At 45.2% G+C, this 20,777-nt stretch overlaps 1 protein-coding gene across 3 annotated transcripts in view; it reads right to left on the bottom strand.

The window, feature by feature from the left end:
* Nucleotides 1-2,230: 2,230 nt before the first annotated feature.
* Nucleotides 2,231-20,777, bottom strand: part of ANKRD35 (ankyrin repeat domain 35) — a 1,062,691-nt gene continuing 1,044,144 nt past the window's right edge. For all 3 annotated transcript variants that reach the window (XM_078670748.1, XM_078670749.1, XM_078670750.1), the window contains exon 13: nucleotides 2,231-4,076. In XM_078670748.1, the coding sequence (XP_078526874.1) occupies nucleotides 4,005-4,076 (72 nt within the window). In that variant the 3' untranslated portion in view covers nucleotides 2,231-4,004. The remainder of the gene's footprint in view (nucleotides 4,077-20,777) is intronic.

Here is a 20,777-nt window from a genome sequence, read left to right as displayed (position 1 = left end):
AATCGTGGGATAAAAGGTGAAATCTATAACATCTTGAACAGTGAATGGTGGCTTTCTAGACAATCTTATGATATATGGGAACATATTCTATGATGAGGATTGTGATGTGAATCACTCAGTAAAAAATAAGAGAAAGACCTACTTAGGGATGGAAGTTGAAATGGAAATATGTATGGGTGACGTGATATGAACACACACGCTTGTCAATGGTAGGAAGTGAAACGTAGTGGTGAACATTAGACTGTGAAAAATCTTCAAGTACACATCATATCTTAATATGCATCTGGTAAATGAGAAGTAGATAGATTAACCAGTTCAAATGGGAAATCTGTTTTTTTTAAAAGAAATTAAGCTGGATATCCCTTTTTTATGTGCATCGCAAATATATATTTTTGTCCAACTTGGTGAGAAGCTGTCTTCTTCACAACACCTCCAATGACAAACGTTTAAGAAGCCACTGTTCTGAAATTAGCAATTCAGGGTGGAGAAAAGGCTCCAGGGGATGGACCATTAGTACAAAGTTTTCGTTCAGTGGCCACACTTAACAATAAAAATCTGCACTTTATTATCTTCAGATAACCCTTGCCAGAGAAGGAACTGCTTGAATCAGGCATCAGAATACACAATGTTTATGATTATAATGAAGCCAAAGGCAGCAATAAAAGGATTCCAGGGGTAGAAATGAGTGGGTAGCAGGCTAAAAGGAAATGTCTCTCTGCTTCCTTTCAGTAAGGGTAAAAGGTGAGCATAAGACAACTATACCTTATGGAGTGAACCCTTTAAAGGTAATCTAGGTGCGATGATGAAAACTCCGGGTACAATAAATTTAGGAATGAAGTGTGAATGAAAATCCCTTATGGTAACGATGGATGAAATATCTGCAGTGAAGAAATGAGATATTTTATTAGATTATTTATCTTTAAGAGGTAAAAAGGGGAGGCAACAAATTGCCTATGGTTGAAAACTGGAGGTAGAAATTTGAGAGCCAAGGAAGGTAATTAAAGTACTTTTCTAGATGTGCAGCAATAAAGCGGAAGACTATTGGTAATGTAGGAAATGTGTAGGATCCTCATGTTGTGGACAAAAAGTGAGATACCTGTTTTTGTACATAGGCAGTTAGAGAGAAGCACATGTGTAAGGTTCAATGTGATCGGGATTTTGTGTAGCAGCAGAATGGGGAGATAAATGTCAGAAGCAGAAAAGAGAAATTAAATGTGTCCTTACTTGGTTAGGTAAAGTTGCAGATATTCGTCAGTGAGCAAAGAAATATTTTTCCAACTTATCTTTGGAATATGAAGATACGTGCGATAGTTAAGAAGGCCAGGAAGAGTATGCAAATATTTAAGGAAAGGAAAAATTAATCTTCGAGCAGCTGCAGGGACAGGCGAAATTCATGAAGAGAACTATAAAGAGGAAACTATTATATGGCTTAGAAAAGCCCAAAATGGGTAGAGGGAAGGGCCTATGTAATACCCCACTCCAGGTCTGAAGAAAAGGAATACACCTTTAGAAGAATATAGACAATTTACCTTAAGAAGAAGAAAAAACTGTGTAATAGTGGAAACTTTACCCTTCATGGCCTGCTGGAGTTGTTGCAATTCAGCTCCATAAAGGAAAGATGAGCAGCTGAAATTCACACTCAAGGGGTAAAGAAGGGTAGCTTAATGTATTTTGAGAGAGGAGGGAAGTGGAATTTGTCTTTAAGAACCACCAGGATTAAAAAGAAGTATGCTACATTGTGAGAATGACAGGCATTGATGAAGGTGTTTAAATATATTGCCACAAATCTTTTTTTTGTCGACCAAGCATTTATGAGAAACACTACATTTAAAGAAATTTGAAGAAAAATGTAAGGGGATGCCTCTATCTAATTTGAAAAGAGGTCCTTTTATGACTACTAGGAGTACTGCAACAAATGTTTTTACTCGATTTCAATTTCCTCATATCTGCCAATCAAAACGTATTAGAGTTGCTTAAGTTTAGTTGAAGGTTGCGATTGCAGCCACATTAGCACCAGTTCATGGGTCTAACTAAGTGAAGATAGGACTAATCCGATTTATTACAGTAGCAATGACGCAAATCAAAATATGATATTTTCATGAACTTGCCACCAAGAAAATGCAATACTTTGCAACTCTGCTTCTAGAACGAACTGAAAGGCTGAACCCGTCCTTTTCTTAGTTCACTTCCTATTTCAAGGTTGAATATTCTTCTAAAAATGGAGGACAGCCTAATTAAAAACAATTTTATTTTACAGGCAAGGCGACTCTTTATACAGTAAGACAAAGTGCGTCAATATCAAAATGAGAGTGTAAAGAAGGCTATTTTACTTCATACAGTCATTCAGGTTGAATTAGGCCCTCTTATTCACGTCCCCTTAAAAAACATCTCCAAAATATACTGTCAGTACTGAGACCACATAATGGCATTCTTGTGCATCCCTCTTATTGTAGAATTCTAATGCGTTAATAATGACATAGGGATAGAAGGAGCTTCAATTTATCCTCCGTCCTTCATCTTTCATTCCAAATGGAGTGAACAGGGTATTTCAAAGAAGGGACACGTGAGCCGCATTGGGATATTAGACAATGGCCATGCAAGTCAGGTGTGAACGATAGGTAGGTAAGGCTGAGAATCACCACATGCCAGCTCAGCTAACCTTTTAGATGCACCAGCATAGATAAACATGTCAAGATGTCCCTTTAAGCAAGTCAGAATAGGCTAGAACTAGTATTACAGGCTCGCCCTTTCACTTTTTGGCATAATGCGGCTTTGGTGTCCAATCTTTGCATTTGAACTGCAGGCGATACTGTTTGACTTGGTTAGCATCCTCTGATGGCAGGCCTGTTTAACATTATTACAGAGAACTATAATCATTTTGGTATCATGAAGGAGATTTATCAAACAAAGAAAAGAAAATTACTATGTATGCAATCGTTTTTAAGGATGACATGTTGATAGGAATACCACCATTTCTGATGCTGGTGTAAGAGACTACTTTTCTACAATGACTCAAGTGCTGATTCAATGGGTAAAGTTCTACTAGAACCAGAAGGTTTCTTCTGCAGTCAATGTGGTAGTTTGTAGTACGTGAGGCTTCTTCGACAGATACATTCATCTGCAACTGGTTAACCGCTACTACTACAACTACTACTAGGGATTCATTTGCTCTGCAGCAGACACATGGATCTCTTCTACAACCATAAACACAGTCTGTTGTAGGAAAGGGAAAAGGAATTTCTGGGACTGTGCAATAGGCTATTCTCTCTTTCGTTCTCCTAACGGTAAGGCTGCATAGTTCCAACAATTTCAGCTAGGCATCGAGACCACGGGCAGCACCAATCTTGGCATGTTCTTGATATCTTTTTGGCGTTTGAGATCTATTTTAGTATAAAGATTTCATTTCTGTTTGGCTTGGTTCAGCGCCTTTTGAAGGCAGGCTTGTTTAGCACTATTGTGTTCACAGGGAATCGCACATTACAATGACCACCACTAAATATCTGTATACTATCTTTTGACGAGAAACGATTGCAAAGTTACCTTAAAAAAGTAAGTCTTAAAAACCCAGTCCCCCAAGTAATAAATATTAACTTTACAGTTTCAAAAATGTCTTTGTCGCTTCTACTCTGTGCATTCATTCATGAAGGTAAACAAACACATCCAAATGATGTCACTCATTTAAAACCTAAGCTTTGCCATTGTCCTCTTGGGCCAGTGCAACTTTACGTTGAAACTCCAGAATAGACTGTCGAGATAACTTTAGAGAGAACAGGCAACTCGGGGGAAAGACAGGCAGCAGAGGAAGATGGGAAGGAGCTGCCCTGATGGGGTCCATCTTGTGCAGAGTTCATTATGAGTCTTGTCGATGTCTGTTTCAGATTCTGCTTGTACAAGAAAAAAGATCCCGATAATATCAATGATCCTCACAACTGTCAGACTTGAGGTACCCATCTTCCCCAACCATGTGGTACCCAGAAGGCACATACTGTTGACCATTACTCCGGTCAGCAGATCATGGAGTCCTGTATCTTCCGTATCCGCAGCAACGAGCTATGCACTTCTTCATCCATGAAGCCCTGAAAAAAGTGAATAGACACTGAGATCAAAATGCTCTATCACCTGTAAAAACTTTCATACTAATTTTCATAGATTGGATGGATACAAATCTTCTGTTAAAAATCAGAAGAAAAAAATCTTTAGGCCTTCCCGCTCCCAATAGCCCCCACCCTTTCAGCTAGATTGGCTACTTAAAAAGCCCTTAAGAATGTTCTCACTAGACTTATATTGCACCTATCAAATAATCCTGACCACCTCATAGACATGTTTAGCTAATGGAGTCCATTACTCACATTTTAAAGCAGTTTTTAAATTCATGGGCCAAAATGGCCCAGGCTTTATAGAAGATTTTAAAGGAGACCTTATGCAGTATTTTAATACTTCAGAGTCCCTTCCAGTACCCATCATGAATATTGCTTTACAGCAGCAATTTGATGGGAAAAAAATTGCGTGACTGATCCAAAACACATGGTGCACAGAAGAACGGTGTGTTCGTGCCTCACAGGAAGAAGTACTAAATCATCCTCTAATAGCGACAGCTTAATTTTTAAATACTGTTGATCTAACACCCATTACAGCTCCATCATGCAGATATGTTTTAAGACATGGGCAAAGTGGGCTTTGGCCCAGGGCACCAGGCTTTCAGGCCCCCCTAATAGAGTCCGCTCTGTTTTACAGAGAGTATTGCCCCGTTAACCTTGAATTATTTTTTTAACAGATTGTTTTAAACACTGTTTTGCTTTAATTTATTTTTAATGTGGGTGATGTGTGAGAGTCTATTACAGACATTTTGCAGAGAAATGTTGTGCTTATGTTTCATGCAACATCCATAAAAAACCTTGTAGATTAAAACAGGACCTCACATTTCAAAAATGGGAGGGTGTCAGAGAGATTATCTGCAGTAATATTAGTGAGCTTCTGCTGTGTTATAATGTTAAAAACACACACCACTATCCCTGAATATTAGATGAAAACATTTAGAATTGGGACCAGTGCGCCCGTGCACAGTCTGTGACCTGGTCAAAGTGAGCATGAAAGGGCTGAAATTATAATAAGTTAAAAGCTCTTTTAAACAGGGGCCACCAAAATACGTTTGGCCCAGGGCTCTAAAATCCTTACGATGTCCCTGAATCACTGTTGCTGTCCCATTTAACTGTCATTCAAGAATGTATTTAGTGTCATTTTATTGGCCTGAGCAGATTTTGAATTTCTTTATACTTTTTTCACTCATGTAACCATAAACGCATCAGTCTACATGAACAGTAGATGTGTGTTCATAAACAGTGTACAGAGAAACAAAAAAAACTATTTTCAGCAATATTTTCATTCCATTCTTGATAACACCTGTTTACATGTCCTATATTCTACAGATACGGTATTTAACCACTCCCTGTGCCATGTTCATTGCAGTTATGTTATAAAAACTGCTCAGGTCGATCATTCAGACCTTTCAGCTGCATAGTTTCAAAAGGTCTTGTGGAAAATAGCTCTTTGTAATCAGCTCATGCAAAGGGAGGTGTATTGTGAATCCATTTGTGATATCCAATGCATAGGGGACCGTAACAGGACATCGGGTTGGTTCAGCCCATCCATTCTCAGAAACTTCGCAGATAGGACATGATGAACAAGTTACTTATCTTCGGTAACGCATTATCTGGTAGAGACTATATAGCTGCCGGACGCCTGGGAAATTCAAAGTTAAGGAATCTGCAGCTAGAAGTCTATCAGATGATAGCATTTATCATATAGGTTCTGCTTACACATTTCATGTCACAGCTCAATAGGCAGTGCTACCAAGGGAGATGCTGAAAGACGCCATTTGAGCTAAATACACAATTGTTGTTTCTCAAGTGGACCCAGCTTGTGGATTGTGCCAGGAATCTGAAACTGTGGTCATCACCCCGACACCCTGAGCAGAGTTGCTACTGATTACCCTTAAATTATTGATTTTTTTATGCTCAAACATCCGCAAGCAGAAATGTAACACAAATTCGATATTCTCATGAAGGTAGTTTCTCCATTGGTGCTTTAGTAAATGCACCCTGCAGCGCTAGCTTCTTCATTTACCTATATTTGGAGCCTAAATTGCCATGATCATTTGTTTGGATGTTAAAGCACTTGTACCTTCCACGTTTCCCAGCACGAAAGGCTGTACAGTCATTCAGGTTTACACTTTACCTTGTTTATAAGCCAGTACTGTTGCTGGAAAATAGGGACAGTGTGGAAATGTGTACACCATTTGCACTTTCATATTACCATCCAAGTAAATCACGCTGTCAGCCAATCTCCACCCAACTTACCCAAATTCACTGATATTGGCTCCTGGCCATGTGCCAGTAGCATGGCCTCCCGTTGACACTCGTTGATAACTAAAAACTGGATGTGGCAAAGTTAGACTGTGTCAACCAATGTAAGACTCAGTCAAGCACTGAATTCTGAGGACTGCTGAGTTCGCTTCTTGATTGCCGAAGGAAAGGGAGACTCTTCCCAGTAGCCACTGAGGCACTATGCTCAAAAGAGTATACATGAAAGGGGCAAAGTGTCTCCGTAAGCTAGGAATCAAAAGTGACAAAGGGAAACTCGTTGGCATTCTTGTATTTGATTTCAGACTGAAGATGCATACTGAAGTGATTAGCAAGGTACAAAACTTCCCTTGGTATCAGGGAGGTGAAAAGAACTAGGCATTCTATCCAGGATTAGAATCCATAGAAGTTCCAACTGCTAGAACCAAAATGAGGAACAAAAATAGTTTGAAAGACAGGGCACTGGGGCCGAATGGAATTCCTACCCCTGTATTTAAATCGGCACAAGATTTTTAGGTGTCAAGAGATCTGGGTTAACAATGGATTTAACCCAGATCTCTTGACTGGGAGTGAATGTATGATTTATTCAGGATTCCATCCATCATTTGGCATGGGTATGCCCAGACGTGGGTCCCTTGCTCACTGTGGCACTGGACTCAAGCAAGCCAGGCTGATGAAGGGTAATGCCCAGAAACCGGTCCCAGGATGCTTGTTTCCGGTCCAGGGAAGATATGGCTTGGCAGTTCGGGCTGGACTGTTCCCATGAGGCACAGGGTCAGACTGATTTGCACATGGCTGGGTCTAAACTGGGGTGGCATGGCGAGCAAAAGAACAATGGATTTAACCCAGATCTTTTGCCTGGGGGGTGAATGTATGATTTATTCAGCATTCCATCCATCATTTGTTTGCATAGCACTGTTCATCCTAAGTGGAATGGGTATGCTCAGACGTGGATGCCTTGCTCACTGTGCCACTGGATTCAAGCTAGCCTGGCTGATGAAGGGTAATACCGAGAAACTGGTCCCAGGATGCTTGTTTCTGGTCCAGTGAGGACCTGGCTTTGCAGTGTTGTCTGGACTGTTCCCATGAGGCACAGGGCCAAGGCTGATTTGCATATGGCTGGGTCTAAACTGGGGTGGCATGGTGAGCAAAAAAACAATGTATTTAACCCAGATCTCTTGACTGGGGGAGAATGTATGATTTATTCAGCATTCCGTCCATCATTTGTTTGCATATCACTGAAAATACGGCATGCAACCTGGCAAGACATGGGTCATTCACAAATTCTATCAGGTCTGCACTTACAGAGCTGCCACCGAATAATACCCGTCCCTGAGTGGCTAGCACATCGCAATTTAAATAGTCTCTCCCACAAACTCAAAAGTTATCGGCAAACCGGAAGGCGTCTTCTCCAGCATCTGCAAGTGGCAAATTCAACAACTGGAAGCTATCAGGATTGCTCTTTGCACTTTACCCCTTCTCGGTCATTGTCATGGTACAGTATGCTCCCTCTTTGGCTAGAAGAAGCATATAGTAAGGGTCTGATTTGACAATCTGTTTTAAATAATTTTGGATTTTAAGTCTTTCTTTATTTTGTGGTTTTAGGATGTGATATGCCTCTACTAAAGTCATAAACCTAATTGTTTATGAGAACGCACCCATTATAACAAATGGCCAGCATCCCCATTTGTTGCTTTTTCCATCTGTAGGTGTAATTCACACCGTCTTATTGACACGCTTGAGGGAGGACGTTTTACATTTTTTATCCATGAGGTTTAAAGGTGGGGGGCAAATGGTTGCATGCCTTTTACTGTAACGATTTTAAATAATTGAACCGTTAACAAATAAACTAAACTAAAAACTAATAGCAAAGGGGCGAAGAACATCATGAAGAATCAGGGGACAATTTTGTTGGCATGCATCTTCCTCTTCTGCTTGCCTCCATTATATATGGGACATCAGTGAAAGGACTCTACATCATCTTTGATTGGGTACCTCGGAAAACGCGCTAAGGACAGACCACCATCTTGAAAAGGGCTATTTAGAATGTTTGTCGATACCCATTCACTTACATTCATGGCATTCATTTGGCAACAAAGAAGCACAAGTTTGACATGCCTCTGACTGTTTTGAATTCTTCAGCTCAGCTGCCATTCTTTGTCTGATGCTTCAAGAAGCTCGCGAAGCACCCGTCCGACTGACTGCGCGCACAGATACGTCAAAACAATCTAGGGGCGCCGATGCATAGCCATGTGCGAGAAAGGCGTGGCCGTCATTGGCCCACCACAAGTATGGCGGGCGCCCCGGCCCCCACCGGGGAGGCGCTACCATGACGAGACGGGCACGCCTCAATGCGGATTGGACCCTGGGTCTCCCAGTGACCCGAAAGCGATGGAATCACTTCCGGGTCACCAGGGAGGAAAGGCCAGGCATGTAAGGGGTGAAAAGGCAGGGGAGCGTGGGAGTCTGCCTCTTTGACTCCGCGCTCCACGGTCTGCCCCTTCAGCCTCTAGAGAGGCTCTAATTCTTTTTCTTTTCTGTTTCTTTTCCAGGTGCATTTGTGCAGGACAGTCGGTGCGAGCCCTCTTCATGGAGCTCGAGGTCCCGGGTGAAAGCGGACTGACAAGGAATTACGGCCTGGGGAGTGACAAGGCAGAGCGGCGTTTGATGCGTTGAGCAGCGTAAGTAGTGGAGAGAGTAGTGGTCTAGTTTTTGATCCGATCGTGTTGGACCGGCCACGGGATGGATTACACTGTTCAGTTAAGTGGGGAGCGAACAGCTGTGTGGACTTGGGGCGAGCGCTCAGTTTCAGTGCAGCGGATTTGAAGGATTGTGTCACCTTTTTGTGTGCACAGAGGCTTTGCCGGGTTGCGGCTGTGGGAAGGATCAGCATACTACAACAAGCTGTTTCGTCACTGTCGTAGTTTGAGTTTCACCCGTGATTAATGAGAGGGGAACACGCTGTAAGCTATTGAGGTTGCGTGGTTTGAAAGATTTCGTCACTCTGGGTGCGTGCGTTCGATTTCAAACTGGGGCAGCGGGATAGTTTGCAATCCATTAAAAAACCTCAACAAACGTAGGAAATACCATATTGCACTCAGTGGATCGGCATGTATGCCTATCACATGCTGTTAATTTTAAAGCACAGAAAAATGTGAACAAAGGTATTTAGCTGTAACCAAACGCGGAAGGTGGCCTTTGCAACACAGTAGTTCAAGTTCAGTTCAAGACAACTTTATTTCGATTAATAACAAATCATAAAAAGCACACAGACACAAATACATAATCAGGGGAATACAATTGCAGTGAAATTGATGATATTGTTAAAATTGAGCTATTTAAAATATTTACATAATTTTAAAAAGTAAGGACAGTTTTTCAATGATTTCATAAATTGTCACTAGTGGTGTTATGTTGTCTGTTCCTGATACATTTTTTAAGACGATAAGCAGCCACCCAAAAATTTGCAACACCAAACATAATAAGTGGGGAGTCTAACTGCTTTAGGTAAAGGAGAGCTGGTTTTGCTTGAACAAACCCCTTGTTTTTAAGTAGCGGGATAATATATTTTTTCCTAGGCGGGGCATAGAAATTACAAAAAAACATAAAATGTAAAGTATCCTGCAAAGAGTAACTAGTAATGATTTTGTCAATCTATTTGATTGGTACAGTAGCAACACATGCCCTTTGTGGTAGGGGAGCATTTATTTTCACAGGCATGACATAATAGGCATACTAGTTATAATTGTTTAGCAACATTACCACAATCCAATCACGGACTGTTGTCCTGATTCAATAACCATTCTTTAAAATGGATTGAGGCATCTTTCTGTTGTATGGGCTTAAATACTGATATACAATGAGAAATTCGAGGTACAAATTTGTTTATTTGTTTTAATTATATGAGTCGTGGCCCTTGCTGCACTGAGGCCACCAAGGTCGGACTGGGAACCAAAATCCGCCTTGGCAAAGTGCTCGGTCAGCCCCCCCAGGGGGGTTAGGGGTGTGACCGAGCTCTTTGCCGAGGCCGGTTTTCGGACGATTTTGTTACAGGGCCGATTTTGCAGCTAGGCTGCAAAAACGGCCCTGTAAACAAAAACGGCCCCCAGCGGTCCAAAACCGACCCCCACCCTTGCGGCCCACCGGGGGATTGCCCGGTGCCCGCAACTGCCAGTCTGGACCTGGAGGCCACCGTCAAGTTCCGTTGCCTCAATTACTCACAGCGATGCCAAAGGAAGCGATTGCCCGTTTCTGCTCCAGAGTTCAATGACAAACTTGTTGTTGATCGCGATCTGCCTCGCTGGCAGTCCTACTTCAGTGCACTTGTATTGCTTGGTATATCGCATATGTAGGAAGGTGGATATCTGACTATGGTTACCCCCAACTTTTTGCCTGGTGTTTTGCTGGTTTTTGACTTAGTTGGCCTGGGATCCTGCTATTCAGGACCCCAGGCTTCCTGCTCTCTCTGTTAAAATGGACTCCATGTACCCTAGGTACATATCTAATTGGATACTGAGTCACCTTATCAGTCCCTGTACAGTATACCTTAGGTATCCAGGGCATAGGTGTACCCAGGGCCTACCAGGGGCTGAAGCATGTATTATGCCACCCCTGGCTGGCCATCCAAAACTGACACAACTGGCTGCACGACAGCTGGGGCAAGGTGGTGTAAACACCCTTTTCTGTAGATATAGTATACCTATATCTAACCCTAAAATGGACACATATATTCCTATCAGTCACTCCTATGGAAGGCCTTATCAATCCTGAAGGCAGAGTGCTTGGAATTATGTGAGATGGTGCTCTGGCATGAGCTGAGCCCATTTGCAGCTTGCGGAACCAAGTCCTAATAGCTGTTCCATGATAACGCTATACCATATACTCTTAAGTGCATTATCAACCTCACGGTTAAATGCTAACTCTGGTATAACATTATCAAAACATGTCGAGTAAGGTGTCATACGATTTGGAATACTACCCCCTCGCCAATTCTGGCGACGGGGGTAGCATTCCACCCTTCTAGAGGGACACGACATGTATGTAACTGTGAACCCCGGTTAAAGTTAACTCGAGCCTCAGCATCACAAAATGGATGCTGCCACCACAGACACAAGTCTGACCTCCTGCTGCTGGGAGTCTTTCCAGCGAGGATGGCTTGGACAAAGGGTTTCCTGCCTTGGGAGGTGCTAGCACCACCCCAGACAGGATTTTGTGTATTAAGGTAGGGAGGCCTGAAAGGAATGAGACATGCCTGGGGCACACAAGGTGCCCTGTGCATACACCGGTTCAAACCAGTTGCTGGGGCATCCCTGCCCCAGCTCTGGCGGGAAACCGGACAAAGGATAGGGGGTGTAGCCACCCCCCTTCCTGGTCCCACCCAGGGGAGGGACCTAGTCAGTAGTGCAGCCCCCTTTAGGAGAATAAAGGTAGGAGCTGGTCCCATTCCAAATTAGATTATCCTGAACTATTCAACAAGAAGAAACTCTGGCCTTCGACGTTCTGCTCCACAGAAGACTGAAGAATCTCCCTTGTGGACAAGGAGTGTCCACCCTGCAACTGCAGGCACCATCAAGTGTCCAGCGGCTTCACTTTGTCGTCTTCCCTCGAGGATCCAGACTTCAGAGCCCGACGAGACCCGGATTCCCAGACCTCTCCGACCTCTACCTACATCTGCAGCAAAGCTGAGACCCGTGGGTGCAACGAGACACGTGGGACCGGCCATCTTGAACGAACCTGCACTTCGCTTCCAGCACGACTCCCGAGGTAAACTCGACCAAGTGCTTTGGGGACTGAGAAGCCCCAACCCTGAACAGCCCCTGCACCGAAGATCAGCTCTCCAGCATCCACGAGATCTGCGTGGGGCCCTTCTGCTTTGTTGCTGCTCGACGCGTTGTCTGGTCACTTGCCGGCTGGCTAGTGGCCTCCTAGACGACGAACCTTTGAATCTTTTCTGCTGGTCTGGTTGCTCCAGACTGGCCCTTGCTCCCTTCCAAAAGAGGGGCACCCCGGACTCTCCTAGTCCGCACCAGACGCTTTCTTCACTCACCACGTGGATTGCCTTTGCCAAGGCCTGTTGAGTCCAATCCCGGATCCGACACCGCCGACAGCGAGAGCCTGTGTGGGACAGCTCGTGCCTCCATCCTGGTCATCGAAGACGCCTCCTGGTCCACGTGGCTGCAGAGTCAAGCGTCCACTCTTCACCTGATCGCGACGACGACATCTGGTTCCTTCCTGGTTCCACTCCAGTCACTGGCTAGTGACTGTGAACATTGTCCCCTCTGCTTTCAGGTCTCCTTCTTCAAGAGTCCACCCTTGGATTGCACCGGACATCTTCCTCCTGGTCGCCTGCAGCATCTTTTCTTTCAGGCTCCATTGACTTCAACGCGAGAACCCGACGCACTTTGACACCTATGCACCCGCGGCCCGTGGGTGAGGTAACAAGAGCATTTCAGTGCTCAAGGGTAGTTTAACTGTCCTAGTGTCCAGTTCCACAGTCGTTTTAGTCCTACCTAGTCAGGATTGTCCGTACTCACCTTTAACTTGAACTGTACTGTCCATAGACGTTGTTACGCATCTCGCGTGTGAGTTCACACTCTGCACACGCGTTCCGTGGGCCTCCTATTACTTACCTGAAGTTAGTGTAGCGTGGTCCCATCGATCCTACAGCCTCTGGACAGCTCCATTCCTATTATCGACTTTCACATTCCACTTACTTAGTATATGGTTTGTCGTGCCCCTAGGGCACCATTGTAATTTTGTGCAACTTGTAGTATTTTTCGTAAGAGATTGTCATGTGCTTAGCCCTCTGACCTCATAAAGAGTTCAGAGGTGTTGTTATTAATAAATATACTGTTTATTTTCATAACAACCTGTGTGGTGTCCTTTCACTTGGTATTCAAGGGGTTATATTGTGGTAAAACAGCTGGCTTCACATGCCAAAAGAGTTTAGCCTAAGACTGCTTTGTCCATGCTACCATTAGGATAGCTGGTCTATAAGGTTGACTTACAACCAATCACCATAAGGGTTGTCTGGACTGATACAAGGTGATCACTAGAACTAGTGAGCATCATATATCAGGCCAACTTCTCACATTGGTGTGCAGCGGTTGGGATTTGAGGTTGCTGTTTTTACCAAATATAATCTTGAAATATCATTTGAAAGATCACATAAGGTACCTAGGTACATATAACAAGCTTAGAAATACTCTGAGTTCTACTGAACCAGCTGTTGTAGTAGAAAGGGCCTAGCACACCCTGACTACAACTCTTAGCAAGGGATCCGTAGGAAAACCCATAGTGTAGGTAGGTGCATCACTCACACCTCACTAGAAAGCATGTCTACCACAGGAGAGACCTCAGTGACTCCCCTTGTGGTTAGTGACCCTCCACAGGTCCTTTCCAGATATGCAGCTCTCAGTTTCTAGGAGATGAGACAATTGTGTACCTCCAGGAAATTGAAACGGGGTTCTAACCATACCACTCCCTTTCTGTTAGGTCTCTTAGAGACATATGATGCTAGAAAGGCTTCTAACACAGATGGGAGCATGCCAGCCTTAGAAGGTACTCTTGGAGATCCAGACCTCCCTGAAACAGAGAATGTAGAAGAGGAGGAGGAAGAAGAAGACCAGTCTGGGGATAAGGCAGACAATGGTTCTGGGATAGTCAGCAGACTAACCAGGGCCAACTTAGACCTACATAGGGAAAGTTCTGGGGGACCCCCAGTACTGACCCTGATCAGGCCTAACTATGGAGTTAGAAGAGATAGGTCTCATTCTAGGGACTCCAATGGATCTGTGCACTCTCATGCCTCTGCTCAGAGGAGAATGACTTCCCCTCAGAGGAGAGAGCATGAAGCAAGGATGAAGCAGGCTAATCTGAGGATCCAAAGGGAAGAACTTGCCCTTGCCAAAGAGAAGCTTGCCTTTGCTAGAGAGCAACAGTTGAGTGGGGTAGTCCCCACTGGTGGCAGCAATATCCCTAGGAAATGAGACAGGGGTTTTGATAATAGACACCTGAGTAAAATAGTGCCCCCCTATAAGACAGGGGATGATATCCACAAGTGGATAACTGCTTTGGAGAGGGCCTGCAAAGTACAGCAGGTACCCCAGAGTCAGTGGGCAGCTATATTGTGGCTCTCCTTTGAAGGCAAAGGTAGAGACAAGCTCCTCACTGTTAGAGATGAGGATGCTAATGATTACCAAGTCTTGAAAACTGCTCTGATTGATGGGTTTGGCTTAACCACTGAACAGTACAGGTTAATGTTCAAGGATACCCAGAAAACTCAGGCTCAAGATTGGACTGACTTTGTTGATTGTGCCACTAAGGCCTTGGAAGGCTGGTTACTGGGAAGTAAGGTTACTGATTACAAAGGATTGTATAATCTAATTATGAGAGAGCAAGTCTTAAATAATTGTCAGAACCAGTTATTACACCAGCACCTGGTAGACTCTGATCTGACCTCTCCACAAGAATTGGGTAGGAGGGCAGACAAATGGGTCAGAACCAGGATTAGGCCTAAGAACCAAGGTGGTGACCAAAAGAAGGAATCAACCAAGCCTCAAGAGAAGGGTGGGAATAAATCTACAGATCAAACCACACCAGGGCCCCAAAAATCCTCTGAGGGGGGTGGGTCCCAGAATCCTTCCAATACCCAGAAGAAACCTTATTGCCATAACTGCAAACAGGTAGGCCATTGGAAAACTGACAGTAGTTGCCCAAGGGCCAACAACAATAAGGAGAACATACCCCCAAGTAACACTCCCAAGCCTCCTGTTACTACTAGTAGTAATCCCCCAGGTGGTGGGAGTGCCCCCAAGAATTTGGGTGGATTTACTTTGGGAGTTCCTCGGGACTCTGGCCTAACCAGGTCCCCTAACTCAGACTCTCTTGTCTGTGAGACTGGTATGGGGTTTGCCAACTTCACTGATTGTCCCAACACTTTGGGCAAATACAGACAGGAGCCCCTCATTAATGGTCTGAAAGTTGAGGCCTATAGAGGCACAGGGGCTAGCGTCACCATGGTGACTGAGAGCCTAGTCCCCTCAAGGCAACTTATACCTGGTGCCACATACCAGGTGACAAACATTGATGGAGTGCAGAAAAATCATCCCATGGCAGTGGTAAATCTCAGCTGGGGAGGTGTCACTGGCCCCAAGAGAGTGGCAGTGTCATCAAACTTGCCTGTAGATTGCCTACTGGGGAATGATTTGGAGATCTCAGCCTGGGCTGAGGTAGAACAAGAAACCCATTCTAAAATGGTAAACCTCCATGGAAAGGTTAGTGGGGTTGTGATGGCCACAGCCCCAGTCCAAGATGTCCTCCCTGAACAGGTTAGGAGGGTTGTGCCAGTCTCAGCCCAATCTCAGACAGATTGCTTCCCTGAAAAGGTTAGCAGGGCTGTGATGGTAACAGCCCATACCCAAACTGAGTCCCTTCCTGAAAAGGTTGGTGGGGTTGTGATGGCCACAGCCCAAACTCAGACTGATAATAGTGTTGTGAAGCCTGAAACTATGGATCACTCCACTCAAACAGAGAGCATTGAGGAGGAAGAAAAATCTCCCTCCCACCAGACTTTAGGAAAGGATCAGCCTCCTCAGGGAACTGATCTTACCCCTTGTGAAGGAACTGCCCCAGAGGTAGTCAGGCCTAGCCTGGCAGAACCCCTGATGTCAGTGGACCTTTCCAAGGTGGGACCCAGTCTGGAGCAGGTAACCTGCCCCTCTCTACCCTGCCTCAGTCAGCCCAGGGCTGTGGAGGTCAGGGAGGCCAGTGGTGGACCCCAAAGGGCCCCCTGTCCAAAAGAACCCCCCAATCAGCAGATTAAGGGCACTGGAGCTAGTAGTCCTAGCCAAGTGAAAATAAAACAAACTCCTGAGGGATCCCCCCTAAAATTAGTTAGGGACCTCCCACAGATGGATACTGTTGGGCACAGCCAAACCTGGGACCTAAGGGCCCCAAACCTGCCCTGTCCCTCCAGTAAGCCAAACAGAGGGACCCAGCCTCCAGCTTTAGGTAGCCAGAGGTTGACCCTGAGAGCATACAGCAACTCAGTCCTGGAAAGAAAGGCATACATGGTGGATAGTGATTGGAGGAAGTTGAGCCCAACATTAGTGGAGCCTCACTTCAGTACTCCATCCCAGCACCAGCCTTTTACTTTGCCAAAACACACCACAGGTAGAGATTCCCTATGGTGGAGACCCTCAGGTACCCTTAGGGTGAGGGATTGCTTAGTGGACCATAAGATAGGGGGTAACCATGCCAGTGCATGCACCTTCTCATATGGCCACTCAGGCAATATAGGCTTACCTGGTCAAGGATAGCCTTATCTCCTTTCGTTTGGGGGGGGGGGGGGGGGGGTTACGTAGGAAGGTGGATATCTGACTATGGTTACCCCCAACTTTTTGCCTGGTGTTTTGCTGGTTTTTGACTTAGTTGGCCTGGGATCCTGCTATTCAGGACCCCAGGCTTCCTGCTCTCTCTGTTAAAATGGACTCCATGTACCCTAGGTACATATCTAATTGGATACTGAGTCACCTTATCAGTCCCTGTACAGTATACCTTAGGTATCCAGGGCATAGGTGTATCCAGGGCCTACCAGGGGCTGAAGCATGTATTATGCCACCCCTGGCTGGCCATCCAAAACTGACACAACTGGCTGCACGACAGCTGGGGCAAGGTGGTGTAAACACCCTTTGCTGTAGATATAGTATACCTATATCTAACCCTAAAATGGACAAATTTATTCCTATCAGTCACTCCTATGGAAGGCCTTATCAATCCTGAAGGCAGAGTGCTTGGAATTATGTGAGATGGTGCTCTGGCATGAGCTGAGCCCGTTTGCAGCTTGCGGAACCAAGTCCTAATAGCTGTTCCATGATAACGCTATACCATATACTCTTAAGTGCATTATCAACCTCGCGGTTAAATGCTAACTCTGGTATAACATTATCAAAACATGTCGAGTAAGGTGTCATACGATTTGGAATACTACCCCCTCGCCAATTCTGGCGACGGGGGTAGCATTCCACCCTTCTAGAGGGACACGACATGTATGTAACTGTGAATCCCGGTTAAAGTTAACTCGAGCCTCAGCATCACAAAATGGATGCTGCCACCACAGACACAAGTCTGACCTCCTGCTGCTGGAAGTCCTTCCAGCGAGGATGGCTTGGACAAAGGGTTTCCTGCCTTGGGAGGTGCTAGCACCACACCAGACAGGATTTTGTGTATTGAGGTAGGGAGGCCTGAAAGGAATGAGACATGCCTGGGGCACACAAGGTGCCCTGTGCATACACCGGTTCAAACCAGTTGCTGGGGCATCCCTGCCCCAGCTCTGGCGGAAAACCGGACAAAGGATAGGGGGTGTAGCCACCCCCCTTCCTGGTCCCACCCTGGGGAGGGACCTAGTCAGTAGTGCAGCCCCCTTTAGGAGAATAAAGGTAGGAGCTGGTCCCATTCCAAATTAGATTATCCTGAACTATTCAACAAGAAGAAATTCTGGCCTTCGACGTTCTGCTCCACAGAAGACTGAAGAATCTCCCTTGTGGACAAGGAGTGTCCACCCTGCAACTGCAGGCACCATCAAGCGTCCAGCGGCTTCACTTTGTCGTCTTCCCTCGAGGATCCAGACTTCAGAGCCCGACGAGACCCGGATTCCCAGACCTCTCCGACCTCTACCTACATCTGCAGCAAAGCCGAGACCCGTGGGTGCGACGAGACACGTGGGACCGGCCATCTTGAACGAACCTGCACTTCGCTTCCAGCACAACTCCCGAGGTAAACTTGACCAAGTGCTTTGGGGACTGAGAAGCCCCAACCCCGAACAGCCCCTGCACCGAAGATCAGCCCTCCAGCATCCACGAGATCTGCGTGGGGCCCTTCTGCTTTGTTGCTGCTCGACGCGTTGTCTGGTCACTTGCCGGCTGGCTAGTGGCCTCCTAGACGACGAACCTTTGAATCTTTTCTGCTGGTCTGGTTGCTCCAGACTGGCCCTTGCTCCCTTCCAAAAGAGGGGCACCCCGGACTCTCCTAGTCCGCACCAGACGCTTTCTTCACTCACCACGTGGATTGCCTTTGCCAAGGCCTGTTGAGTCCAATCCCGGATCCGACACCGCCGACAGTGAGAGCCTGCGTGGGAGAGCTCGTGCCTCCATCCTGGTCATCGAAGACGCCTCCTGGTCCACGTGGCTGCAGAGTCAAGCGTCCACTCTTCACCTGATCGCGACGACGACATCTGGTTCCTTCCTGGTTCCACTCCAGTCACTGGCTAGTGACTGTGAACATTGTCCCCTCTGCTTTCAGGTCTCCTTCTTCAAGAATCCACCCTTGGATTGCACCGGACATCTTCCTCCTGGTCGCCTGCAGCATCTTTCTTTCAGGCTCCATTGACTTCAACGCGAGAACCCGACGCACTTTGACACCTATGCACCCGCGGCCCATGGGTGAGGTAACAAGAGCATTTCAGTGCTCAAGGGTAGTTTAACTATCCTAGTGTCCAGTTCCACAGTCGTTTTAGTCCTACCTAGTCAGGATTGTCCGTACTCACCTTTAACTTGAACTGTACTGTCCATAGACGTTGTTACGCATCTCACGTGTGAGTTCACACTCTGCACACGCGTTCCGTGGGCCTCCTATTACTTACCTGAAGTTAGTGTAGTGTGGTCCCATCGATCCTACAGCCTCTGGACAGCTCCATTCCTATTATCGACTTTCACATTCCACTTACTTAGTATATGGTTTGTCGTGCCCCTAGGGCACCATTGTAATTTTGTGCAACTTGTAGTATTTTTCGTAAGAGATTGTCATGTGCTTAGCCCTCTGACCTCATAAAGAGTTCAGAGGTGTTGTTATTAATAAATATACTGTTTATTTTCATAACAACCTGTGTGGTGTCCTTTCACTTGGTATTCAAGGGGTTATATTGTGGTAAAACAGCTGGCTTCACATGCCAAAAGAGTTTAGCCTAAGACTGCTTTGTCCATGCTACCATTAGGATAGCTGGTCTATAAGGTTGACTTACAACCAATCACCATAAGGGTTGTCTGGACTGATACAAGGTGATCACTAGAACTAGTGAGCATCATATATCAGGCCAACTTCTCACAGCATACACTTGACCTTTCCGTTAAATTGTGGAAACAACAACCTGCTGCCGATGCCCTTTCTGTAATGGGGCAGGGCCTTTGTAGGTGTTCTTTACACTACTTTAATGTATATATACATCGTATAAACACAACGCATTGTTAAGAGTGTGTCTGTATGCACTAATAACATTATACTCGCATGCGTAAATTTTAAGCACAAGATAAACTTAATACATTGTTTATGGTGGGTTTATCAGAGTATCTTTGTGTGTGGTAAGCACGTGATAAATGCAGTGTAGAGCTTATATAGTGTCCTTAAAGAAATTAAGCGCAAAATAAACTTTACACAGAGTGTCCTTGTGCATGTTTGGCACAGGACACACACAACACTTTATACATAGTGCGTCCGTGTGTGTGTCCATGTAATAACCACAGGATAAAGACGTGTGAGGTTGATAGAGTGACTTGTATGTTTTAGACACAGGATAAGAGAATCATGGGTAAAGTCGACAATCGACCATTTATCTTTTACACACAGGATATGCATAATTCGTTGTTATAGTGATTTTTTATGTGTGTGTACACTAAGCACAGGATGAACAGTGTCAAGTTTACAGCGTGTATGCGTTGAGTACACAATAAACACACTGCAGTATCTAGTGGTGGGCACTAGTTACGTTATGTTTCTGGTACGTCTGTGTGTGTACTAAGTACAGTTGGCATGTGCACTAAACACTCAAGGCGATCACTGCCATGTTTACAGTTTGCGTAGGTGTGCACTCTGTATGTGTTACACTGAGGACGAGGGGGAGCACACAGTACCGTGTTTTGTAGTCTAAGTATACACTAGGCACATGATACATACAGACATACCCCCATGTTTATATTCAGTATGTGCAATAGGTATATAATACACTTAGTGTCATATTTACAGATTGTGCGTGCAGAATGTGTATGATGAGTTCATCGTATGTATAGATCTGAAGGCAATAAAATGGTTACACAGGGAGGGCCCCCTCCCCAGCTACGGCGGTCTTCAATATTGGGTTAGGTCCAGTGGCTTAGGGGACTGATGTGTCCACTATAGGGGCCTGGGTTTGACCTCAAGGTCGCAGTTTTAGATCCTGGTGGGTCCATTTAGCCCTCTGAGTTGGATATCATGCATACCATTGAGTTGGGTGACAATTATCGGTTATTCAGCACCAAGATGCCTACTGGTGAAACGTCAACTTGGCAAATACATGGTCGTTTATATGGTAGAAAGCTCAAAGATGGTTATTCAGGGGTTTAGTTGAGGGCTTATGTAACATTTCAGTATCAGAGTGCATACCAGTGG

This window comes from Lissotriton helveticus, chromosome 12 (assembly GCF_964261635.1).
Source record: "Lissotriton helveticus chromosome 12, aLisHel1.1, whole genome shotgun sequence".
In the NCBI taxonomy this organism is placed as follows: domain Eukaryota; kingdom Metazoa; phylum Chordata; class Amphibia; order Caudata; family Salamandridae; genus Lissotriton; species Lissotriton helveticus.
The sequence above is the reverse complement of the archived record's forward strand: the minus strand, read 5'-3'. Positions and strand labels throughout refer to the sequence as shown.